Below are 27278 nucleotides of genomic sequence, written 5' to 3'. Positions count from 1 at the left end.
AAAGAGAAGGTTAACGGCTGACTTTATTACAGTCTATAAGTATCCAGATGGGGAACAAATATTTAATAACAGCCTCTTCATTCTAGTAGAGAAAGGTATAACACATTCCAATACCTGGAATTTGAATCTAGAAAAATTCAGACTGGAAATGGGTGTACATTTTTAACCGTCAGAGTAATTAACCACTGGAACAATTTATGAAAGGTCGTGGTGGATTCTCCATCGCTGACAATTTTAAAATCAAGATTGGATGTTTTATCTGGAAGATCTGCTCTAGGAATTATTTAGGGGAAGTTCTATGGCCTGCGTTCTACAGGAGGTCAGACTAGATGATCACAGCAGTGCCTTCTGGCCTCAGAATCCATGAAAACTCTCACTTTCCCCATTTGCAGGTAATTCAGGCATAGGGTAGAATGTAAGCCTTAGAGATTTTGTACTGATCTCTAAATACCATTGAGATAAAAAGGTAATCTGTCTGCATGGACAGGGTTGATTCAGTGTACTGAATACTGAAAGAAACAGAGACAAGTTCTGCTCTCATTTACCACAGGTGAGTCTCCGCTAACGGCAATGGAGTTAATGTGAATTTGCACCACTGTGACAGAACAGAATCTGACCTCGTATCTAATTCTGCATTTTCATTAAAACAAATTCAACAGTTAATCTTTTTGGCAAGATACCGTGTATATAAGTAGGAATAACTGCAATGTAAAATAGCTTTGCAAAGATATTTCTAGTCTAGATTAGCTGAAAGCATTATTAGTTGGCTTTTGTGTTTCCACTAAATAAGGACAAAGATATTTTTACATGGTGTCACTGATGGCTTGCTTAGTAATGCTCCATGCTTCTGAAGTCAGTGGCCTAGTTATAACATGGTGACATAAAATATTAAATCAAGTTATAACTCAGAACATTACATCCTCAACCTTTTATGGGCAGAGCTAAGTTTCTTTCACTGAATTGAAGCATCTATATGGCCTATAGACATGTGATCTTAATAGCTTTAACACTTTAAGCTAGTTCAGGCCTGGTCAATACTTGGATGAGAGACCTCCAAGGAAAACCCATGATGCTTCCAGAGTAAGAGTCCTGCCTAGCCTTCAGCTGGAGTAACTACATTCTGCCTGAAATTTCATTGTGACAGTATTCTTCTTCACTACTCATCTTAAAGAGTTGTGTAATGTTTGTGTGTGCTGTTATATAGTAATAGCTCGTCTATTCTCCATCTACAGAAGGATCTTATGATTTACAAATATCCATCAGTTTAGCTTCATAACTCCCCTGCAAGGTAGTAAAGACATGCCCATTGTAAGTGACTTATCCATGATAAGGAACTGTTACAGGGTGTCTGGCCCTTCCAAAGGGAGATAAGTCAGCCCACCTGTGATGCAGCTGATTTACCTCCCCAGGTGGACTGGAGAGAAAGAAGCAAGTCATGTGATAGGAAGTCATGTGACTAAACCAGGCCCCTGAGGGGATACAAAAGCAGATGCCAGTAGATAGTCAAAAGGGGTGGAACTGCTGAATGAAGCTGCAGGGAGAGTCTCCTGCAGAGGTCCCCAAGAAAGGGAATTGTGATGGGGAAGATGCAGCTGAAAGTTTTTTGTTTTCCTTTTGGGAAGAAGGCAGAGCAGGTCTTGCATCTTCTCCAGCTGCTCAGAGAGCAGGAGGAGACAGTACCTAAGGAAGGAGTGGCTGTGCCCAATTTATGTCTGTATATGGAAGACTCTCTCTTTGTTTTAATAAAATCAGACCCCAAGAAGGGCTGTTATTGGAGTTGTGAAAGCTTTTTGTGTGCTCTTTTTTTAATAAACCAAGAGAGGAAACTGAGGCAGTGTGCTACAGAACCACCACTGGCCACAAGAGGGGGTGTATATGAGAGGTAGCCAACCCTTTTACACACACATAGTCTGTGGCAAAGTCAGGGATACAACAGAGGACTCCTGACACTAAAGTTGGTCAGAAACATTTTCAGTGGAACAGTTTTTGGTTGAAAATGACTGTTTTGTTTGGATGTTGTTTAGATTCATTTGATATCAAAATATTAATTTTTATTATTTGTATATATTATATTTAATATCTATATAATTAATATTTAATATAAAGGTTTAAACAAACTGAAATGAAGCATGTCAATGGTTCCAAATAAAAAAATGTTCAGAAGGTTTGTTTCTTGGGATATTTCAAAATTTTAGCTTTTCATTCTGACTTGGAACAATTGCCCCCACTCTCCCACCTCAACTGTTGGAATCTCCCACAGAACAGAAATTTGAATTCCCAACCAGCTCTTCCCAACATTGTTTTTTGGATGGGGGTGGGGATTAACCATCATACTGAGCTTAAGTAGCTGCTGCATTTCACCCTAGAGGTGGCTGTGTCTCTGTGCTGGGTTACCTACCTGCAGAGTGTTTTGGGATACTTCAGGATGTGCTACTCTGGTACTTATGGTGTAACAATAAACTAGTCCAGCCAAGGTGCTGCATCCTCTTCAAAGACCTAATCCTGCAGGGTACTGAGCACCTTCAATGCCTACTTCTTGCAAGAGGCACCGAACTTCTTGAAGGATGAGGCACCAGCAATTTTGGTTCCTGGTTTTCAGGAGACTGCTATATCTGTGAAGATAGATTTACTGTGCAAATGTCTTGATATAGTGCAGGACTGTCTACAGTTGATAAAAAGCTGGAGAACAGATACTAAAAATCCAGTGACTACGCTTAAGAGTTACTGATCTGCAGCCCTCATCTTCTGCTTGGGAGGCGGTAATTTCAGTCATGATGAAAAATAGTAAAGCTTTCTGACACAGAATGAATGAAGTGGAAAACCGGGCACATATTTTGAATCAAGGGTTATAAGCCATAGCATGCTGAACCTGGCTCCTGAGAATTCACTGCATGGTTATTCATAGAGTCTAAGGCCAGAAGGGATCATCTAGTCTGACCTCCTGTTATTTGAAATGCTGATTCACACACTAGTTTGGGGGGAGCTTACTAACATTTTTGGCCCACCCCAAACTTCTCAAACTCCTGTTCAGTGAAGTCACATCACTATGCACTATGTCAGTTTTAGGAGTGTGGGGATGGTCAGCCAGATGATTCATTGGGAATTCGCTTCCTCCCAATTGAACTGACTCATTTTATACACAAAAGGAGGCTATTTTGCTGCCACCATAATATTCCTTTTATTATTATTATTATTATTATTATTATTATTTTTTTACTGTGTGGGTGAAATGAATGAGTGAAATCCATCTCACTCTACCACTTCACTGGTTCCGTCTGCTTCCTCCCTCACAGTATTGCCTCCTCTCCAGCATGCAACTGCTCTCTTACTTTCACTGTGTGTGAAAAAAGGAAGAAAGAAAGGGGGTTACAAGGACCCTGGAGGCCCTGCCTCTCCTTACTTCTCCAAAGCCGGCTGCACACGAATTGGCTGGGGAAAAAGAGAACCAGAACTTCCTCCCAGGTTGGTGACACCGAAAGAAGCTCGGAAGGAGGAGGGAGGTGGAGCTTCCTTGCTCAGGCAGGGATCTGCTGCTGCATGCAATGGTTGCCAGCAGGTGTCACAGCTGAACAACTGCTGCTCTGTCAGCTACTTCTGTTCTCCCATAGCCTCCTGAATTCACTAGAGGGGCTCAATAGAGCCCAGGGAGGAAGATTTGGCAGCAGGGAAGCAGGGGAAGAATGGGGTTAGGACATCAGTAGGGGTGTGTAGCAGCATGTGGGGGGCTAGGGTTGTTAGGAATAGAGTGATCTCTGCATGGGGTGGGAGTGGGGGCGCTCAGGAAGGTGAGTGGACTGGGCCAATCATGGGTAAAGTCAGGGGCATAACAACAGCTTGAAGAGGGGGAAGGCTGTTTCTGGCGCTACAGAGCCAGACCTGTCATGCAGACAGCTTCCCCAAGCACCTCATCATATGAGCCACAGGAGGCTTGTCATACCAGCACTGCTAGCTTTGATGTGAGACATCATCCAGAGGAAGGGGTGTTACTGGGTCCCAGTGCTAAGTGGTTTCACTGGAGGGCACAGATAACTCCCCTCCCCACTTCATGAGGACATTGGGGTACAGGAATATTGGGGGTATGAGGGTAGGTAGAGCACAGGGATGCGAGGGACGGGGAAAATTGGGGATGTAGTGCCAGGAATATCCCTCCATTGCTGTCCCCATTTAATGCTCCCCCATTATAGCCCCTTCATAACTGCTGCATAAAATTAGATAAGGTGGGATATGAAGAGTTGTACAGAATGATGAATGGTATGGAGAAGATAAGTCAGGTGCTGCCAATTCCCTCTCTTCATCATGCTAGAACAAGAGGTCAGTCAATGAAACAGGAAGGCAACAACACTAAAAAATGCACTATATATTTTTTGAAAACCAAAACAATTCACCCCCATGGAACTCCTTACTGCTAGATACCATTGAGGCCAAGGTCTTAGATTCAAAACAGGACTGGAGGTTCTCATACGGAGAATGAGAACATCCACAATTAGATTAGGGAAGATATTTTTAAAATATAATAAGGGCTATGAGCCCTTCGTATCTCAGGATATAAAACTACCACTAAAAGACAGGCTTAAGGAGAAACTTCCCATTTGGGCAGGTGTGTTCCTAATTGGCACAGCAGGATTTTTTGCCTTTCCGCTGAAATATTTGGTACTGGGTGTGATGAGAGATAGAACACTGTGACTGGGTGGCTTGCTGGTCTGATCTAATATAATTCCTATTCCTGTGAATGAGCGCTAAAAAAGCAGTGTTTTAATGAGAAGCAGAGAGCCAGTCATCACCTTAATTTAGTAGGAACAGACCAAAGTTGTGAGCAGTGCTTCTGGTAGTAAGTAGTTAAAAGCAGGATTTGGAGATTTCACATGCTCTTCATTAAGAGAGAAATTGGCCATTTAACATGAATCCTGTATGACAGAGAGAAGCAGATCTTCGTTTGTCTAAAGCTTGTATAATTGCTACACGAAGAAAACACTGCTATATAATGCATCTGAAGAAGTGAGGTTCTTACCCACGAAAGCTTATGCTCCCAATACTTCTGTTAGTCTTAAAGGTGCCACAGGACCCTCTGTTGCTTTTTACTGCTATATAATGACGGCTCTGGTTTTGGTTTATAGAAAAATAACATGGATAGTTGCATTTGCTTTCCCTCCTCGCCTAGCTTTGCCACTAAGAATTCCATTTTTTATTTCCCTCCTCCTCAACTGCATTTTCAGCAAAGTGTGTCAAAAATAATGACTTTTAACTTGTGAAGTTTAATTTTTCTAGTAGCAAAACAAATGGATAACCGATCAGTCCTTTTATTAACAACATGTAGGCAGATCTTCCAAAGGAAGCCAAGTCTCATTATCAGAGAAAAGCCACAACCAAGCACCAGGCATCAGTATAATTGACATTCAGGGGAATAAACAAAATGCTTGATATGTACAGTTTTACCCCCAAAAGTGTCACAGGGATAAGAGTTCTCATTTTGATACTGTGCAGAGTCTGTACTTCACACACACACAAACAGCCATTATTCTTTCCTGGAAAATACTATCACTATCAGTCACATACAATAATGTGCACTGTGACTTCTCCCCTGAGTCCATCAAGTACTCAGTGTACTATTATAGTGACACACATCACATGGTGCATTGGGGAATTATACCACATTGTTTTCTTCTACAATTAGGGGCATCACCTCTTTAAACTGACATCAGGTGTGGGCCAGAGGATTCTATGTGCCAAAAGCTTGAATTCCCCTCCCATATTTAAGGGGACTACACTCCTATCAAAGATGATTTTTTGACTGATGACATGTGATTGCATGTTGGGTGTTCTTCCTTCCCACAAATGTGCCCTCTCAAGTATCACCTCCCCACAGTCCATCAGATTTTCCAGAAGAGATTGAAGGAGTGCTTGCCTGGGGCACATTTTTCTTCCTCCCCACATTCAACTGTGATTTTGTCTTGGCTTGTTTATTCAGTGTCAGCCTCTTGGGAGCCTGTCTGACACATCCTCAGAGCTGCCAGACCTAATCCTTGTGTCCCAGCCAGTGATTTAACTCCGCATTTGAGTAGAAGACCAACACCAGACTGAGGTACAGGGCACTACATATCCTCAGAGTTCACTGGTCCTCTTTCTTTCTGGGAAATATTCCTCATCTGGTACAGAGGCACGTGGGACAGAAGGAATTCACAGTCACCTAGATGTGAGTCCTGCTGTTCTTTCCTGAGCAATCACACTGGAGGAGCAGCCAATTACCCTGACTGCTTGTCCTGCTTGCCACCAGTGCACAATCAGGTGAAAAAAGCATGGTTGAGACCTATCACGTTCCTAACCACATGGCATTACACCAGGGGTGGATTTGCGCCAGGATTTACACTGCATTATATGTCTATGTGTGTCAGGTGTGCATAGCTGCAATATCTTCCTACATCAGGCTACCATCTCTCTACTTGACAGCTGACATGTCAGTTCTGTGGCAGGTCTGGTATCCACCATGCTGGAAAGCTCAAGACTATGTCCCATCATGAAAACTATTGCACTTTAGGCCCAACCCTTGGCTGTGGCAGCTGTATGGTAGCACGGCATGCTGTACAAGTGTGCAATGCATCCAACTTTAATAAAGATGTATACAAATCATAGTAGTAATGCAAGGGTTAAAACCCAGCTCTAAATGTGCACTAAGCTGCATTATCTTTAGTGTTTTAAATTAAAATTGCCTGAAATGGGCAGTGAGTGACTGAAGCAGTGCCCTGTGTATAGAAATGAATTCCGTGTCACCTTCTCCACCACTCCAAGTGCTGTCCTGGCAATGACACACGGGAAGTGTAATTCTTTAAGATGATTGCTATTCGTGCAGCGCTGGGCTGGCAGGAATGTTTTAATGTTGAAATAGTCACGATTTTTTGGTCTGATATGAGCAGCTAAATTACAAAGGTAATTATGTTTATGATCATGCAGCTCGGTGGTGTGCATAAATGTCAATCCCCTGTGAAGGATTAGTTTACTGCTCAACCCCAGTTTGTCTTTGGAAAATGTTATCGTCTTACCCTTTGGGGGCTTTTGTAAATCACACCAGGCGAATTGATGAGTGATAGGGAATTGTATAGTTTCTCCTGCCAAAATCCAGCCTGTGGGATACAGGAAGCCTATCGTCATAGCTTCCCTCTTGATTTTGGGGACCTATAAATATAGAGGATAATCTCATCTTTCAGTTTTTAAAAAAAAGCCTCTAGCTCTTTTCTTTGAAACGTCAGCCTTGAGGGCATCAGTCACTACTGCTGATATTGTGTCACTATTTTTTGTTTTAAGACCACAGACCCACTGAGAGCCATCCAGGGCTAGCCTTTGGCACCAGCATGAGTCTCTTTCTGGGAAGAGTGCGGATCACAGTTGGGAAGGGTGGTACTGTCCAAGCTGAGCTGATGGCACTAGGGCTGCCTGAGGCTCCCTATCCACTGGTTGCTTGCAGGTGAACTAGCCTCTCTCCTGAACAGCTAATATGGCCTCAGGGTACAGCTTACAGTTGTGAGACTCAGTGTGGGCTAGTGGACTAAGTGAGTAACATAGGAATGGACTCCTGCACTCTAATCCTGACTCCCTTTGTGGCTTTAGTCTATTTATTTAACCTTTCTACCTATGTTTCCCCATCTTTAAAATGGGAACAATACTTACCTGCCTCTCAGGGGTACTGTGCCAAGCAGTTAACACTTCCACACAATTGCTAACATTGACTAGAATTCACATGAAACCCTCCATTGGCGGAGATCCTCGCAGCCTCCATTCCTCCAGCTTGTCTGGAGAACTATCCTGTGGATACGTTTGTTTTTCATGTTCAGGGACCTTAGGACAAGCACCAGGATTCCACTTCTCTTGCACAAGGCAGCAGAGGTCTGTCTCTTTACATTTGTCTACAGCACATCACAACAGTATCTGAGCACTTCACTACAGCATTGCAGCACCCCCTCTTACGAAAATGAATCTTAAATGTGAGGGGGTGACCCACAGAATCATGTCTCTGAGCTTTCCCCGAATCCGAAGGCTAACTTTCCTAGGGTTACCATATTTAACAAATAAAAAAAGAGGACCCTCCACGGCGCCCTGGCCCCGCCCATTTCCCACCCCGCCCACCCCAACTCCGCCCCTTCCCCACCCCAACCCTGCCCTGACTCCGCCCCTCCTCCCTCCCACTCCCAGCCACACGGAAAGGGCTGCCCGAGCGCTACCGGCTTCACGGTTTGCCGGGCAGCCCCCAGATCCTGTGCCCCTGGCCGGCGCTTCCCCAGCACAGCTGGAGCCCGGGAGGGGAAGCGCCCAGTCGGGGGCGCAGGGTCTGGAGGCTGCCCGGCAAACCGTGAAGCCGGTAGCGCTTGGGCTTTGGGCAGCCCCTATGCCTCCAGACCCTGCGCCCCCGGCCGGGCACTTCCCCTCCCGGGCTCCGGCGGCGCAGGGTCCGGAGGCATGGGGGCTGCCCAAAGCCCGTAGCGCTTGGCTCTTAAACAGAGCCGAAGAGTCAGGGGAGGAGCAGAGCAGCCGCAGGAGGGGAAGTGCCCGGCCAGCATTTTCCCGGACATGTTCGGCTTTTTGGCAATGCCCCCCGGACGGGGGTTTGATTGCCGAAAAGCCGGACATGTCCGGGAAAAACCGGACGTATGGTAACCCTAAATTTCCTTATAGGAATGGGATCTCGGTAGGTAGAAGTTTGCTTGGTTTGGTTATGGGGAAGGGAGGCAATTCTCACTAAGAGAAGAAGACTCATCTACCCATCTAAAACACAGTGAGGCTTGTTATGCCTCCTGTTGAAACTTATGAGGAAGGCTCACATACAAGCCAAGGAGAGTCACACCTTGGTTCGTGTCTATTTTCAATGATTTCAGGCTGTTTTGGTGATGTTTAGTAAATGGCATTCTGGGAGCATCAGTGATAAACTTGTGGTGTTTGCTATTCTGCTAATTAAAAAAAAGCAAACACGACTATTCCAGCCACTTTAATTTACCTGTTAATTGGCTCTAAATAGCAGGGATACAGTTCTTCACTCAAACTGCTATGCAATGTGAATGTCAATTTAAGTTATTTTTTACATGATTGAGAAAAAAGTGCACCTCAACATTTTGTCCAAGCAATATTGACAATTAACCACAGTTTTTAGGTTGCTGCATAGCTGTGTTCCAGAATCTAAGCTTTCATTTAATAGAAATTAAATCTCTAGCCCCTATGTTTAGGAAGACATTCTTCTAAATGCTAAGCAGTGGAACTGATGCAGAGGTATTTGCCTGCGTCTGCCGAAAGCCTAAAATGCTAGCTCTCATAGAAGTGTGAATTGCCCCATTATTCCCAATGAGGCAATACATTACCATCAGAAATCGCAACTTCAGATAGCCATCTGTGAAATAGTTAATGTAGGAACATCAAGCTAATATGTTTTTCCATTGTTGGATCTGGTGGTAGCTATTGAGGTAGGGAGCAGTAGCTGTAGGTGCTGTGTAGGATTGATGGGATGGGGAAATGTGGAATTCAAATCACTATACCCTCACATTCAAAGCCACCTCTTCCTCTGCTCAAAATGAAGAGGAAAAGTAAAGAGGCAGTATCTCTCTAATACCAAAAGCCTAAACTTTGTCCTGTGCACCAGGCTGGGGAAGTAGATGATATAATCTTCACCTCTCTAACTGAACAGTTTTGTTTGCTGTTTGTCTGTGACGTTATGTCCATGGTGTTAGATATAGCGTTATGATTTAGTTAAGTAGTGAAAGGGTTAATACATTAAACTCTTACAAAGATTTTGTGGCACCTTATAGTCTAACAGACGTATTGGAGCATAAGCTTTCGTGGGTGAATACCCACTTCGTCAGACACATGTAGTGGAAATTTCCAGAGGCAGGTATAAATATGCAGGCAAGAATCAGTCTAGAGATAATGAGGTTAGTTCAATCAGGGAGGATGAGACCCTCTTCTAGCAGTTTAGGTGTGAACACCAAGGGAGGAGAAACTGCTTTACTACAAGATCCAGACTAACAGAGCTACCCCTCTGATACTTAAAATCTTACAGTATGTGCACAGCAATTAGCTGGATTCCATGTGAGTTACTGTGTTCCCTGGTATCTCTGTCCTGGAACAATAGAAGTGACACATTATTGCAACCAATGTTTAGTTTGGACCTGTGCTTGATTTGTGAAGACAGAGCTGTGCTGTCAAGCAATCCCATAGCTGCTGAAGAAGCATGTTGACTTCCAAGACCAGTAGAGTACTCTTTGGATTTCTTCTCTTCTATATATCATACAAGTTAAGCATTAAGAGAAATCAATACACAACATATATAGCCAGTCTGAAGCCATTACATTTACACCTCGGTGGATAGACCTAATGCCTGGGGCTGCCCATGAACATTGTCATTCCCAGAAGTAATTAGAAGCTTATCAAGGAGGTTTGATAGCCAGGCCTTCATTCACCACTAGGTGATGACTGAAGTGAGTCAGCCCCGTCTCTGTAATCTTTGATTGCTTGTCATGTCTCTGCACATGCTTAGACCCTCCTTAAAAAAGTCATGGATCTTTTAGAATGGTGGCGAGATAGAGCAACATGCTGATACATGGTGTAATGTTCTGAAAAGAGTTACTACAGGAAAGTGTTGCTGTAACCCAATCTGCTTTTGAAAGAAGGTCAAACAGAGTTGAGTTTGAATAAATGGCACGATTCTAGTATCTTGCTGTTCTAGAATGTCGATTTTTAAGATATTGATTGTGACTCTCAAATACACTATGGGGCCTCTCAAGTGAACGTACTCTGTGTAGTTTTATATGCAGAGTCGGGGATGAGGGGAGCTATTTTTCCTTTATCACCAGTATTTTAACCCTGGCAGGACATGTCTTTGGTAGCAATAATTCTGAAGAACTCACCATTTAGTTTAAAAGGATTCAAAGATTTGTAGAAGCAGAACATCTTGCAAAACACCTTGTGCTGAACAAGCTACCTCTTTCGGAGTTCTTTAGAATTTCATGAACTTTTTACTTTGGGAATATTCTCTCTTCCTTTACTGCATTTTTTCCTTCTCTCAGCTGTTACTATGGCAAGACTTTTGGAAGCGCTGCCAGCTCCTGATTCAAGTCTCTTATGAGTCAGGTGATACACTTTTAGCTCTAACAGTAAGGTATCACCTACCAATGTGTCTTTTGCCTTCATACAGTACGGAACCATTTCCCCTGGCTATCTCTCAGGTTCTCTCACCAATCACTTGCATGGTTAATCTCACCCCAACCTCCACATTTCAGTTCCTACTCAGTACACACCATGTGCCGACACAAATAGTTCTCTGCACCATTAAATGTTTGTCACTTTGTTTCACTTTGTATCTACAGTGAAATGCTTAGCTCCGATTGCTTGCTACACATGACCTAGTCTATCCAGCGGGATGTCAGCCCCTTCCCCTCCTGCTCCCTCTACTCCAGCCCGGTATGTTTCTCTCTCCTCTGGCTCCCTCAATCAGCATTCATTCCTGCACCGTCTCATCTCTCTCTCTCTCTCCTCACCACCCTGCTGATGACCAATAACATGCTTAAACCATAGGACTGTCTCAGTGCGTTATCGCAGTGAGCTCTTTATAGAGAACTCAATATAGCTCCTTACTTTTGAAAGGAGTCTTTTTCCTTCTGAATGTCTGTTTTTACAGTCTTCATACTAGTCTAGTCGTGAGTAATGAAGGCATCACATGGCTATTTTAAGAAGATCCTAAAGGGAATCTTTAGGGAATGGTTTGTTCCATTTGCAGTTTTTACTAGTGTTATAAACAGTCTGTATGTGATACTATTGTCAGATCCATGATGTCAACATACTCCCACTGTGCATCATCTCCCCAAGCTTTTGTTTTAGGATGTGTGGAATTTACAGCAATTAGCCACGGTGCATCTGTCTGATTTGTGATGTTGTGTCTTGCTCTTCATTTATTTGGCTCTTAAACTTGTATTTGGACTTTGGCGATTCTGTTAACTTAGAGCTAAGTAACTCACAGCTAAGGCTGAAATGTTTAATACTGATTTTTATTTCTGTACGATAGACCAAGTACTTTTAGACCAATTTATATTTGCATACGTAAATGAATGCATAAATATGCTAATACTCCTAAACATTGCACTGTCTGTAGTTGCTTGTAGTTTTTCTGTGCTGCTTCTTTTGGGTTAGCTTGTGAAACCCTTATTCAAGAAGTGCTCATGAATAGTTACTCACCCGTGTAAGATATTGACAGTCTGGCCCCTTAGTGAATAAGCCCTGGAGCTAACAAAATTATGAATTTAAAGTATTTTACGTTAGAACATTTTGGGGCACAGATATTGTACAACAAAAATTAATACACATTGACAAATCTACACACTCTCTCACCTCTGGAAGCTTTTCTATTGTCCAAAGTGTTTCTAGCATTGGCGGGTCATGGTATATCAGACCTTGAAATCACAGCATTCAGATTAGAAGATGGCTTTTAGTTTGCACTTCAATTCTGGCAAGATTTTAATAGCAGCTCTCATTAACTGCTAGAGTTGGAGATTAACATTTTATACCTTCTGAAAACTGAGATTCCAAGCTCAACGTTTAAGATTTCTGGTCTTAGCAATTCTTGATATAGAAGACACTAACGAAACTCATGTTGGAATTCAGGTGGAGGAGAAAGGGGAAAAAAAACAAAAACGCATGAGGGTATTGAGAACTGAGTTTAAGGTTCAGTATTTCAACAGCCTCTCAGGACTAAAAATAAATGCTTTATAACTTTGGAAAGCTAAGACTCCTGGGTTATAAAGCACTTGTTCATAACCCTGATGATTTGAGAAAGAGATTTAACACTGTCAATAGTCCCTTAGTCTAGAACAGAGTTTTTGGCAAACCTCAGACTAGTTTAATCCCCTCCCCCCGTCCTTTCTTAACACCACTGAATATTCATATCAAATGTAGTCAGGCAGCACAGTTATTACAGATGATTCTTATGTTAATGTAGCCAGTGCCCTAATCTCAAATAGATATTATGGAGCTAACAACAGACAAGCAGATCTAACTCCTTTTATAGACTAAGAGCCTGATTCTCATCACATAGCAGTGTAAATCAGGAATAGATCCATTGAAGTCAATGGAGATACATCAGTGGATGACAAGTTAAAATGGAGGCGAGTCAGACCCCAAATGTATCTTGTAGTTTTGATTTCAGATAAGGCAGGGGAATCTATCCAGCCCATTGACTGTGGGGCTGCTGTTCAGATGACAGGCAAACCTGAACATCAGCAATGCTTCATTGCCTCTGCAGATGTCAGCATGGGAACAGATTGTCACCTACAGCTTGTGGTAACTGCTGGTTAAAAACAAAAATAATGCTCTGAGCTTGTGATGAAGCAATCTGTATTTTACCATAGTATGTTGCATCACAAAATGAAGGGTAAACTGAGTCAAGGCCGTGCCAATATCTCCCCTAGCATCACTTTCAATTAATGTGTTATTTGCAGTTTCATAGCCAAACACCCAGACATGCAAGGCTCCCACTTTCTAGTAGCTACAGCAAAAAAGCAAACACAACACATCTTGTCTGTGCAGATGTGGGGGAGTGGTGGAAGAAGAGCTGTTTAGTTGTCACTCTTGCTCCTGCATGGGGGTGGGGGAGCCTATAGTTCATCAGCCCCTGAAGCAGAGCTGGCTTTAATATTTTGAGATAGGCCCGGAGAACAATTCTTGCCACTGCCTTAAACGTAACTGGCTCATGTCCATCACCATCATCATCATCCCACTACACACAGAACCAGCCTGAGGATTTGGGGAGGGTTAGCGAGGTGAGCCTTGGAGATACAGACTTTCTATGTAAATGAGTCTCTAGTGTATGTGGTGTATCTGTGCATGGGGGGGCGGGGGGAGGGGGAGATTGTTAATTTCCCCCCAGTCTCCCTTGCTGCTGTGGAGCCCAGCTGCTATTTTTTTTCAGCTGTAGCACTGTGTTTATGTCTCCAGGCTTCTCTCCAGAAGGAAAAGGGATAGAACTTATGCTGATTTAACTGAAAGCTGAGATTCCCCTTCATATTTCTAGCTCCCCCACCTCATGGTAAATATCGACAGGACTGCATTTGCTGTTCCTTTTAAAGATGTAACAAGATACCCCAGTCTACCCTGCAACCCCCAGCACCCAGGAAACACTACATCTTACAGATCTCCTCTCTAGTCCTTGGAGCACTGCAGGTACTACATATCCCCTCCCTCCCCCCCAGATCTCAAAACCACAATAAGCCCGTGTGCACACACAATGCAGCAGGGGACTGACTCCTCAGAAAGCAGAATCCCCTGGCTGAGGGGTGGGATTAGCTCTTTGATGCATATCTTGCTTGCCTCATTCATCCGGTTAAAGTTTATCTGGTTACTTTGACCTGCCACGGCAGATTGCTAATCCTGAGCACTCAGATGGCATCAGAGAAGGAGCAGAGCTATCATGACCAGTGTAAAGAAGAGGAGGTACCTGAATCTTGTCTCATTTATACTGGTATTAGGTCAGGATATGTCCATTGACTATAACGGAGTTGTCAGAGTGGCCCTACCCATAGCACCTTCCTGTGGCAGAACAGGCGTGTCTGCCTCAGCTTCCCTCCTTCTGAATTCCCAGTAATTCTATGCCAGGTTCTCTTGCCTCACTAATACGTCTCCTGGTCTGGCTTATTACAAATATTCCACAACACATGTCCCCAAAGTATAGTCCATTTATCACCCACTGTGCATATTGTCCTCAAAATCCTAGGACATCTAGTTCCCTCAGTGCCCCATATGCGGGATTCTGGTGTCTTCTACCACACCTGGCAGTTGGACAGTCCTCTGCTGTTCTTCTGCCAGGACAGCCACCCCAGCCTTTCCCTTGCTGATCTCTTGCTCCCAGACAGCTTTCGCCTGCCTTTTCCTGACTGAACCAGGCAACACTCACCTATCCCTTTTCCTGACTGACTCAGGTAATTCTGACTTATTGGGTCTCCCTCCTCTCAGCTTCTCCCTGATTCTTTATAGTCCCAGGTGCTGCCTGCCTCTTAACTGGCCAGACTGGGAGCACCTGTTCTGGCACAGGGGAGCTGGACCTGCTTCATTTACAGGGGCCAGACACCCAGTGACAGGAGTTTGCTCCTGATTTACATTTGTGTTGATTAAGAGGAGAATCTGATCTGATGGCCACTCCAAAGAAATGCATAAAAGGAACAGCTGAGCACAAGCAGGCAGAAGTTGGTTATCTAAAACTGGTAGGGGAATGGACAGATGTGGATTTTTCATTTTTAATATTTTTCTATTCAATCCTATCTCCAAACAGGGATTGGGATGGTTATGCAAACAATAAAAGGCTTATTTTTAAAATATTTTTCCTTAGAGAGACAGTAAGTTGAAGTTATTGGATTTTTTGTGTGTGGCAATCAGCCCCAATTCAGCAAAGCACACGCATGAACTATGGGACATAACTGCTTTACTGGATTGGGGCCTTAATATAGTGTTTTTACTTTTAATTTACATATTGAGGCTCCAATCCTGCAATGTGACGCACATGGGAAGACCCCTGCACCCAAGAGGAAAACTCGGGGTCTGCCCACACGTGTCACATTGTAGGATTGGTGCTCAAGTATTCTTCAGTAGCTTCCCCTTTGTCAAATTGTACACTCACTAACATACCCTATTATTTCCTAGGAGGAAAAAAATGTCTGCTAGCAGAACAGCTTCCTCTCACACTAGAGAGATAGCACGGAGTAGATCTGAAGGAACTGTGATTGACTTGGACGAGAGAAAACCTTCAACAAGCTGTGAGTTGCCAGGTCTGTTAATATTCATTACAAAGGGTCAACACACCTGCAAGTCTCTACTCAGGCAAAACTCCCATTGGCATCAATATCCAAGCAAGAACTACTCTGCTCATAAGTATGTTGCCTTAAATACAAGAGGACAGTTTCTCATTTGTATTATGTTTCCTTTGCACTACTCAGGCAGCGTAATGGGCCATATTCTAATCCCAATGCCTAGCAGAATACTCCCTTGGTATAGGGGAACTCTGCTGGGTATTATTGTACCAGATCTAGGTCTGCGTTTCTGCCATCATTATAGGGGGCATGTCAGGGGAGAGAGAGAGAAAGGGAGTATAGGATCTATTAAGGATCTTACATCGGTGGTACCACTTTGATATTTGTCCAGAAGCAGCTGTAAGTACTACTAGGGCCAGAGCTCATCCTGGGAATCAGGAAGCTGTAATCCGCTCCATATCACCCTACTCCACTCCTCTCCTATGCTGAGTGACGCTGGCATAATGACTGCTCAATTTGCAAGAATTACAGTAACCTTAGGGATGGAACAGTAACCTATAGGGAGGGACAACGTTAAGGGAGGGGCATGGGTGTGCTGAAAGAGACAAATAAAACCAGGCTGAACTGCTGCTTTCATTGGTTTTTAAATAAAGATAAAGGAGCTTTACTGGCAGGCTGTGTATGGGAAGGAGGAAGAATCCCTTTCACTGCTGTTATTTATATTATTCTCTGCATGCAGAAAACCTGTATAAGGCAATGGGAGTTGAAATCACTCAGCCAGTTCCTTGCAGGGAGTGATTAGCATCTCGTGCAATGGAGTCTTTAATCAGCATATGCTGTCATCATGCACATTTATTCATTTGGATTTTGGTTTTATATGAGCTCTACACAAAAGGGTCCCCCCACATCCATAACAAATTGATATAGTAAAATAGATTTTATTGCTAGCAATACATATTTCAATCTAAAAGGGTACTTAAATATTGTCTATTTAGGAAACAAAGTTTTTCTACTTTTTACTCCTTTTCACTATACAAATAATCAAATGAAAAATTCACTCTTTAGTTGATTCCAAATTTAAATTGAGTATTTGAATCTATACTGGTGAGAGTTATGAATTGTTACAGTGAAAACATCAACAAATTCTTCTGAGACGGAAACCAAATGAAATTAACAATAGCATGTTTAAGGTGTATTCTAAGGTGCAGGTGTAGAAAGAGAGGGAATCCTGAATGTTTTATGCTCTTTTCTACCATGTGAATATGGTAGTTTCCAAAATGTAAGCGTCAGCCACTGTATTTCTGCACACAGCAAGCCACTAAGCAAAAAATGCCAATGGTCTTTCCTAGTGGACGACATTCATTAGAATACACAGTCTAAGGATCTGCTCTTGATGGAGCTCAGCGTCCTCAACTCCCATTAATACTACTGGGAATTGCAGGTGCTCAGCAGAGCGCTGCAGATACTCCACACCTTGCAATATCAGGCCCTATTATAAGGACTAATTTATTGGTGCTTTTTGGTTAATATTGCTTCTTGAATCCTAATTTAAATACTAACACGTTATTGACACTCTGTTGGTTATGTTTAAAACCTTAAAAGCAATATGAAGGTATAAACTGACCCTACATGACTTACAAGCTATACACATTTTAACTTGGGATAAATTTAGCCCTAGTGTACTGTAACTACATCAATAGGTTTACTGCAGAGATGAATTTGGCCCATTTTGTCCAATAAATAGGGTTTGGGTATGGATAGGAATAATTATCTCACTTTTTTTTAAACAGATGCTGAAGAGAATAAATTGGATTCAATCATTGACTGGCCTGAGGTGTTCAAACAACATGCTCAGACTGTTTCCAAGACTAATCCTTTCTGGAATGAACTGTCAGCATCCAACCCGTTTGTATATGATGTAGCTCAGTTAAGTAACAGTGACAAGAACAATAAACACATTTCTATCTTAAAAGAAGACCCCTATCTGTTCTCCAGAGATTCAAGCATCAGGGATTCTTTTGCTTCATCAGGTGATGAGCTAGATATTGATCATCTTCTAAGAAAGGCTTCAGCAGGGAAATCTGGGAGATCTAAGAGTGCCTCTGAGCTTTTGGACATTGTAGATGTCAAAAGATTTGATCCTGACAACACAGCACCCTCTGACCAGATTTTAGCTGCAGACATGGAATGGCTTCAAAATGACCGTGAAGCCTACAAGATGGCTTGGTTGAGTCATCGACAGCTGGCCCGATCTTGTCTAGATTTGGATGTGATGAGTCATAGTCCAGGATGGGCTCAAACACAACCTACAGACACTCATATAGTTTGTAAACTGAATCATGAAGGGGGTTCAGTGCAGCTACCTGACTCGGATATCACTGTTCACATCCCTGAGGGTCATGTATCACCTGGAGAATTCCAAGAGGTTGGTTTAAGGGCTATTTTGAACCCTCCCCCATCACTTAATCATGATCTTTCAAGCACTGTGAGTCCATTGCTAGAACTTACTTTAAGTAACCTCAACACAATGGAAGCCATTTTACTAGAAATGAAAATTGCAGCTGAAGTGAAGAAGGATCCTTTCAGTCAAGTTATGACTGAAATTATGGGTTTTTATAGTCTCAACAAAGAAGGTCCTTTTGAAAAGCTACACAACTGCTACATTTACAAAGATACCATACAAGTGAAGTTGACAGACCTAAGTCATGTGATGTACATAGTGGTTGCAGTACAAGCGAACCCAATTCAGTCTCTGGCTACATCTGTTTGGGAATACATCCACAGAAACCTCGCCATTGGAATTTATGGGCCCAAACATATCCATCCTTCTTTCACTGCTGTTTTTACAGTCTTTGGTCATAACTACATTCCAGAAAAACTCACAGTTTGTGACATTAAAAAAGGTGGAAAGAGCATGCCACCAGTGGTGTTTAATCTGTGGGGAAAGCATACATTTTTACTTGATAAGCCACAAGATCTAAGTGTTTCTTTGATATCCTGTGATCCTGATTTTGAAGTGAAGGTGGAAGATCAAAGCAAAGAAATTAAAGAAGGGCAGTTGAAAGCAGGTGAAGTTGTCCACCAGCAGTTTCCATTTTCTGTACTGGGAACTGGGGAAATGCATTTGTTCACGTTCCTAGTTCAGATTAAAGTCCCAAACAATAATCTAGTGACCCAGTTCCCTATTACAACTCCTGATCCAGCTCCAAAATTAACTGGGATGACTAATAAGCCAAACCATTTACAGAAACGCAAAGAGATCAAATCTGCTCCTTTTTTATTGACACCAACAGTTGTTAAATACCCCAAATTTCAAGATAAGACTTTAAATATTACCAGCTACGGAGTGGCCTTGAAAACTGTGTTTCGTCAAAATAAGATTGACTATTTACTAGAATATTTTAAAGGGGACACAATAGCATTTCTTGGTGAAGATAAAGTGAAAGCCATTGGACAAACTAAAGTTAAAGAATGGTATGTGGGAGTTCTTCGAAGAAAGATTGGTCTAGTGCACTGTAAAAACGTAAAAGTGATTTTAAAAGAACAAGCTATAGATATCACTGATAGCGTGCTGCCAACCAGGAATCTTCTGGAACAAATTGCACTGCCTTTTAAGAAATTGACATATATCTATTCCTTAGTCCTATCCACAGTATCGGAGAGAGTTTACAACTGGAAAGCTTTGGCTGATGTGCTAGGATATTCACATATGTCATTGGATGATTTCAGTGAGGTACCAGCAGATAAAGAATCAGAAAGAGTCGCGTATGTGGTGAAGAAACTGAAGGAAGATTGCCATGCTAACAGACCCAGAAGGCAGTTTCTTTATGAGCTCATTGTTGTAAGTACTGCTCAAGTGGACTCATCTGTTTTGCATGGATAGTAAATTAGTACTGTTTACCAGTAATGATTTTAAGTAATGAAATATGATACTACATTAGTACTGTATTGTGAATCTTTGCAAATATGAATACAGTAACTGAAAACTGTAAGCACCCAAGTTAAAAAATTTGAGCAGATACTCGACATAAATTAATACAATATTCAATACAAACCACATAAATTTATGTTAATTGATCCAGCCCATATATGGTCAAATTTGTAAAAATTAGAGTAATGCTCAGTAGCGAGCTGGCTGGGATGACAAAAACCATGACTTTTTATGAAAAAAAAATACCCTTAAAACCCACACTTTCCATCACAAAAGTGTTTTATAAACACTGCTATATTGGAACTTCTTAAACTATCAGTCCAGTCTGGATTTGAACCAGTGACCTACAAGTGAAAGCGCTATATCTCTTTACAAACCTAAATCTATCATAAACTAGCTGCTTAGAATCCTTTTATATTTTTAAGACAAGGAAAGCATGGTATATTTACAGAAGATTTGATTTTCTGTATAAAGCTACCCATGTTTTGCATCTTGATAATCCATGTTGTTGCTGCTTAAAGAAAGGCAATTGAGTCATTACAATTATTTTTAGAAGTTCAGATTTTCATGAGGAAGACTTGCAATTTGCTGAACAAGTCTTACTGGATTCAGTGATATTTTTCTTCAAGAACTGCTGTACTTCAACCTTTCAGGTGAATGGTTGAATTACAAACCTTAAAATCGTCATGTAACCCACATCTGAAAATGTGCACATATACAACAATGTTTCCGTTAAGTCAAGAAAAGGTGGAGTTGAGGGTACTGCCTGGGGCCCTTAGACTGATAAGCAGACAAGGCTTATTTAGGAATGGCAGCGAGCCAAGTTTTATATTTGTTATAATAATGGCTCTCTGATGAATTCACAGCTGAGGCTTTTCTATTAAGCCTCCCCCGTTTGCAGGGTCCCAGCTTCAGCTTGAGCCCGAATGTCTACCCTGCAATTAAACAGCTCCATAGCCTGAACCCTGCAAGTCTGAGTCAGCTAACATGGGCCAGCCGGGGTGTTTAATTGCAATGTAGACATACCCTTAGCCACTCCTGTACTGCAGACACACTGAGAGTGCTATGTGACATAACTAATCCATTCCCTTTGAAAAGTCAGCATTCCAAAGGACCTCAATAAATACACCGCCCAAAGGCGATGGCAGCAGCGGCCACTTGCAAACTGAGTAAAGTTCTTAACGTCCCAGGAGGTGATATAAAAATGAATTGGGTTCATTTATGTTTCTCTTTATTCAAGAAGAGTTAAAGGGGAAACTAGCCAACCTAGCAAATGGAGACAGAGCTGTGTGAAGACCTCATTATAAAACAGGGAATGTATACAGGTGCCAGGAAAAAACATCAGAGGACTAAGGAGATATCCTATCTGTGAATGGTGTACAATTTCCAGCTCTGAAATGCCAATTTGGCTTGCTGCCTTTATAAAAGCTACAGTTACAGATATAAAATCACCCATGCCACTTATGGGAACATCTTTTTAACGTTTAAAATGAGATGAATCCCAGTTCTTCAACAGACTGGGTCCACTGCTGCTCAATGGAGCATATGTAAAAATTGCATTTGTATTTTGAGCAATATGTTAGACCTATCCAGCTAGTATGCAGATTAGGCATACTGGGCCAAACTCTGCTTTCCATTGTACTGACTTCAGGGGAGTTTACTCTGGGTATGCACCAGCGTAGCCCAACTTAGAATCTCCTAAATCTAATGTGATGGATTTAGGAACTCTGGACAAAACCTATGACACCCATCTGGCAAAGAGGGCACAAAACTGTGGTAACACTGTCAGTTCGGCTATGTGGGGAAGAGAGAAGTCTGAGCAGCAGTCAGGGGAAAGAGGGATGGACCAACCACTAGCTCCCTATGGAACAATGTTCTGCTGTAGCTGTCTCCGCAGCAATGCACCGGAGCATTTAATAGGTGAGGTGAGCAGGAGGGGCAGCAATATGGCGAGTTATTTTGTTAATATGTTGATAAGCTGTCCAGAAAACCCTGTGATAAGAAGGGCTGAATGCTACTCGAAGCCTGAGAGTGTGGTGGCAGTTTTGGGTCAGCTATGTCGATGCTTTCTGAGGTGGGAGGAAAAAGTAGGTTTCCATGCCCCCAGCCCCTCATTTTTTTTGTACTTTGGTCTGGGGATTCAGGACTTGGTCCTTTATATGTAACTTGTGAGATTCCCCCTTCCCTACGCCATTCAATGCAACAAGGAACATACAAAGTTATTTATAGAGGCAGGAACATTAAAGCAGTAAAGTGCCAAATTCATAATGGTGCTTTATTTAGTAATCTGAGTGTTAGTCCTGAAATCCATACATAGGCAAAACTCCCAGTGCTTTTAGTTGGAGTTTTGCCTGAGTAAGGACTTCAGAACCAGAGCTATAATCATTCTGTATGAAATTTGCAATGAGCAATGAACACTATTACTATTTGTGTCAAATTACTCCTGCCCATAAGAGGTCTGGCAGCACAGATCAGGGGGTTCATTCAGTCCCACGAGCTGCATGCCGTCGAAAATTTTCCCTCAAAACTGTTTTTTTAACAGAAAATTGGGGTTTTAGCTAAACAAAATTTCCTGAAAAGTATCTGCTTTCTGCAGAACATGTTGATACTTTGTCAAAAAACTGAACATCTGAAAACCAAAAACTTAAATTTTTGGCTGCAATATTTTGGTTGTTGGTATTTCACTGAACAGTTGATATTTTCCATAGAAAATTTTCAGCAGAAAAAAACGTTATTTTCCACCCAGCTCTAATCTAAGCCAATAAGAAAGTAGAAATATAACCTGCATTCATTTCAGGACTTTTCTACTGAAGCCATTTTAATTTGCTTTGTTCCAAATAACATATTTTGTTTTCCCTTTTTGTGTCCTTGTAAGTTTGAATCATAGTCAGCAAATTATCAGGTATTCGGAGGGATGAAATTAAAATGCTCTGGCCAATGTAATCAGTGATTTTCTGGAAAAGAAATGGAACAAGGACCGCACCTTATTATAGCCATGCTCTGATTTCATTTTTAAGGTTCATGAAGCTAAATTTTAGGTCCCAAATATTTATGTTGGAGAACGCTATTTTCCCTTCAGGATCCTCAAACTTGGCAGAATTCAACTGACACTGGAATGCAGAAGCAATGGGATGCCAATTTAATTTTTTTCTTGAACTTATGGGCACCTTTCCTATAAAAAATATTGGCAATCCCTTTTTGGACCAAAGGTGTAAACACAGTTACTTTTTTATAATGAACCTAAAAAGGCTTAGCCTTCCTTAATGTTTGAAAAGATCTACTGGATAGTTACAGGAACAAATAATAATTATTTGCTCTCAAATACTGACCAAGTTGCTTGATTCTAAAAATTGTGATTGCAGGCACTTCTGAAGTTAGATTGCCAAGGATTAGTAGCACGTCTTACCCAGGACACTGTCCTTTTGACTTCGGCTGTCAAGCTTGGCAGATACTGGAGAGAGCTGGCAGAAAGATTAGCCCGACTCACAAAACAACAAATTGAGGCTTATGAAGTACCTCACCGAGACAGAAGTGGAGAAGTTGCCCTGGAGGTAAGGCTTCCTGCTCTTTACTTGCACAGCCTTCCTAAAATGTTTACAGCACATTTTTCTATGTGCAAATACTGTGTGAGCTTTTCTTCCCCTCCTTGTGCAGCCCACCCCGTCCTCCTTTGATTGTATCCCTATTTAAACTGTAAGCTCCTCAGGGCAGGGACTATCTCAACATAGGCCTTTGGAACTACTGTAATCAAATAATAAATAAGAATTTACTCTGAAATCTTTGCTTCTGTCCACCTTAAACTTCAGCTTATTTCCTCCACCCCATAGCCCACTCTTCCTCCCTCATAATCAGCCTTTTTCCTTCCCTCCCTCAGTCATCTCTTGCTCCTTTCCTTTGTCTTCATCATGTTGTTTCCTTGTACAAGTTAGCCCTCACTTCACTCTCCTTCATCTTCCTTGGGGTTTGCTTCATTTCAAAGCTACTGAGATGCATTATCTATTCCCAGAGAACTTCTGCCTTTCATTCAAGTGTTTTCTTGATCTCTCCTCCCCCAGGTCAGATTCCTGCTCTCTCCACAGTAAAGGGCCTTAACAAAAGCCACTTACTTTCTGAGTCTAAGGCAGTGGTTCTCAACTAGGGGTCCGGGCCCCTCCTCTCTTAGACCAGTGGTTCTCAACCAGGGCCCCTCTGGGGCCGTGAGCAGGTTTCAGGGGTTCTGCCAAAATAAACCAAAGAGCAGGGCTGGCATTAGCCTTGGTGGGACCCAGGACAGAAAGCTGAAGCCTGAGCACCACTGCCTAGGCCTGAAGCCAAAGCCCGAGCACGGGGCAATTGCCCTGCCTGCTACCCCCAATGCTGGGCCTGGTTTTTAATCTACTGGATATGCAGAGAAACAGTTGTTGTGGCATAGGTGGCCCATGGAGTTTTTATAGCATGTTGTGGGGGCCTCAGAAAGAAAAAGGTTGAGAACCACTGGTCTAAGGGTGGAGGGATAGTTTAGTGGATGGGGAACTGGACTGGGAGTCAGAAGGCCTGGTTCTATTCCTAACTCTGTGACTCTCCTGTCCCGTTCTGTGACCTTGGGCAAGTCTCTGTGCCTTAGTCTTACTCTCTGCAATGGGCCTAATGATACTTATTCTCCTCAATAAAGCTTGTAAGCTATGTAAATGAAAAGTGCTAAGTAAGAGTGAAGTATTCTTCATTTCTCAGGTGTCTTTAACACCAGTTTTTTAACACCCACATTTACTTAAGACCCTCCACCTTTCTTCACTTTCCATAACTTCTTGGTTTTCTGGCTTCATGGATGTGTATTCATTCAATGGATCCTCTTTCTCCTACTTGCCCTTATTAGTTGATGATTTCCAGGATTCTATTCTCAGCCAAGTTTTTCTCCCGAACAGCCTCATGCACTCCTCTAGCACTTCTAGAGATACTCAAATCCATCTCTCCATTCTGATCTCTTTCTCTCTGTCTAGGCTCCCATCTCTTCCCATCTTTCTGGCATCTCTCCTGTCTTGATATCTTGGTACTTCCACAAACTGTCCATGGCAAAATCTGAACTCATCACTTCTCCTGCAATGCCTCTTTTCCTCACCATCATTGAAATCTCTGCTCTTTTCTCAATCCTTCAAGCTCACAATTCATAGTAATTTTTTGCTCCTCTCTTTCTCTCCTTGCATGTGGTTGACAGCAATCTCATTCCTTCTCCCTCACCCCTGGAGTACACCACCTGCCTTTTGGAATCCCTGACTCTTCCCCTTTTTCCTCTGTTTTATCTGCAACATGTTGGCTAGAATGATCATCCTTTCCTGCCATGCTGATCTTGTAACCCCAACCCTTTAAATCATTTGAGTGGCTCAGTTTCTATCAATGTCAAATTGAAACTCCTTGTCCTCACTTTCAAGGTTCTGCACGATTCTACTGCTGTCTGAATCTCAGCCCTTGTTTTTTACCTATTTCCCAAGTTGCATCCCATGCTCTTCCCACTCTTCTTGCCTCACTGCTCCCTTTGCCTCCTCTTCTTCCTCATGTCTTTATAGCTGTGCTCTCCCTGCCCTGTATGTGCTTGAATGCATCCTCTCTGTCCTGCAAAATCCTTCTTCAAACCCACTTCTTTTAGTTAGCTTTCCACTGCTAGTGCCTAGTCCCCCACTAACTTTCCACTGAACAGCCCCAGCACTGTTTGTTCCACTTTTGCCTTACCTCCTTCTAAAATTCCAAAACCAAACAGAAAATAATCACTAACGACTACACAGGCAACTTAAATGTCCATCATATTTCAGCATCTGACTTGCTATAATGCTTATTCCTCTCTTTCCTGCCCTGCCTTCATCTGTTGACAACAACCCTTCTGCGTATGTCTAACAGACTGTCAGCTCTCTGAGGTAGGGACAATAGGTCGGATTCTATTTTTGCCTCCACAGATGTAAATCCACTGATTTCTATGGCGTTCCTTCAGATTTTCCCCTGTGTAACTCAGAGCAGAAGCAGAACTTTTTAATTTCTCTCCAGTACCATGCAGACTTATGGTGCTATATAAATACTAAATAAAATGATAGAAAATAAACCATTTAAAGAGAAGTAGGTGCCCATTTTCATAAAGCCCATATGGCTGTGCATGGTACTAAAATTAAAGATTAACTAGGGGACAAAAACATCATTTCTTTGGTCTAAACTTTAAAAACAGCACATGCATTGTTTGTGGCAGTTGCCACACTGGCAGCCGTGAAAAATGAAATCCTTAGGTGTACTATGTGTAGAAGCACTGTCAGATGTCCCCTTCTGGTCATCAATGTACCTCAATCCTTTTTCTAGAGCAGCTGTTCTCAAAGTGTGGTCCACGGACCACTTATGGTCTATAGAGCACATGCTGGTTGTCCTCAGAAAGAGTCGGCTTGGCACACACTGCTACCTTCTTTCCTTGTATCCAGATGCTCAATAGCTAATAATATACCAATATTGTTTTTTGTGTGTGTGTGTACTTGCTACTGGGACGTACTACAATTTCAGTTATGTGGGGCAACGACTTTCATGATTGCAAATGAGATGGTCCACATTGCAGTCTCTACGAAGATGAGATCTACACTGTGAGTGAGGTTTAAAGTCCCTTTTCCAGAGGGACTAATTCTTTAATTGAGAAAGTAGCTCAGTCTTCATGCTCACTCAGTTCCTGGGTAGAATTACTTTTTGGAGCCTGAACGCTGCCAAAACCTAGATGCTGCCTTAAGACTATTTAGGTCTGAGGTCTCCTTTTCAGATACAAGACACACTGGTAATTTACGGCCTATTCAATTATATTATTTTTCTTTTCCATTTGCACTACCAAAGAATCAGTACATCTTTGAGAGACATCTTCATATTGTCATTTTTATATTAAATGATTTCCCAAAGCAGAATTCAAAAACTATGTTATTTCATTTTAACTGATTATGTTGTTCTTCTTGCATCCAAGCAAATCTGACACAATGCAAGTAGTGTTGGGAAGTGTAATAAACATTTCTCACCAGATTCACTGTCAACAACTGAACGTACACTTAGGGAAAATGTAATAGTTATCTTGTTCCCATCAAAAGTTTAAGAAGAATGCCCTTTGGGTTTTCAAATGTATGCTGCTGCTCTCATCTGTATGGCTAGGCCTATGCTTCAACACTGGCAGACTGTGACTTTGATAAGATACATTTCAAATCTTAGAAGGAAAATTACATTTAGTTTGCAGCCTGCACTATACAGAGAATATTATTTGACACAAAAAGGAACTAAATTGTACAACAGTCTTATTCCTTCTCTGCCTATAGTGACATCATGTAGAGACATTAGTCAAAGTTTGATGCCGATCCTGGTAGTAATAAACTGTCGCTATGAAACATCAAATGAAATATTTGCTGCAAACAAATAGCTGTCCTTGTTTAGCGGGGACGGGGGCGGTGCAACAACACAAACACAGATTGTGTTGGCTCAACACCCACGTCTCTTATTTTCAAGAGATTTGTATATTCTTGATGTTAAACTACATACAAAATTCTCTGATGTGCAGCAATGCTGGCTGCTGCAAACATAGTGTAGCTACTTGCAATGTAAAAATA

The 27278-nt window shown here is 42.1% G+C and overlaps 1 protein-coding gene across 4 annotated transcripts in view; it reads left to right on the top strand.

Annotated features, from left to right (window-relative positions):
- MACC1 (MET transcriptional regulator MACC1) overlaps window positions 1–27278 on the top strand; it is a 49295-nt gene that overhangs the window by 10332 nt on the left and 11685 nt on the right. The window contains exons 3-6 of one of the 4 annotated variants that reach the window (XM_065583262.1): window positions 3294–3462; window positions 15658–15770; window positions 17555–19605; window positions 23058–23246. In XM_065583262.1, the coding sequence (XP_065439334.1) occupies window positions 15668–15770; window positions 17555–19605; window positions 23058–23246 (2343 nt within the window). In that variant the 5' untranslated portion in view covers window positions 3294–3462; window positions 15658–15667. Of the gene's footprint in view, window positions 1–3293; window positions 3463–15657; window positions 15783–17554; window positions 19606–23057; window positions 23247–27278 lie in introns of all 4 variants that reach the window. The other 3 variants (XM_065583261.1, XM_065583263.1, XM_042856383.2) reach the window with 3 other exon arrangements.

The sequence above is a fragment of the Chrysemys picta genome, chromosome 2 (assembly GCF_011386835.1).
Source record: "Chrysemys picta bellii isolate R12L10 chromosome 2, ASM1138683v2, whole genome shotgun sequence".
NCBI classification, from domain to species: Eukaryota; Metazoa; Chordata; order Testudines; family Emydidae; genus Chrysemys; species Chrysemys picta.
Note: the sequence above shows the minus strand (reverse complement) of the source record. Positions and strands in the feature narration are given on the sequence as shown.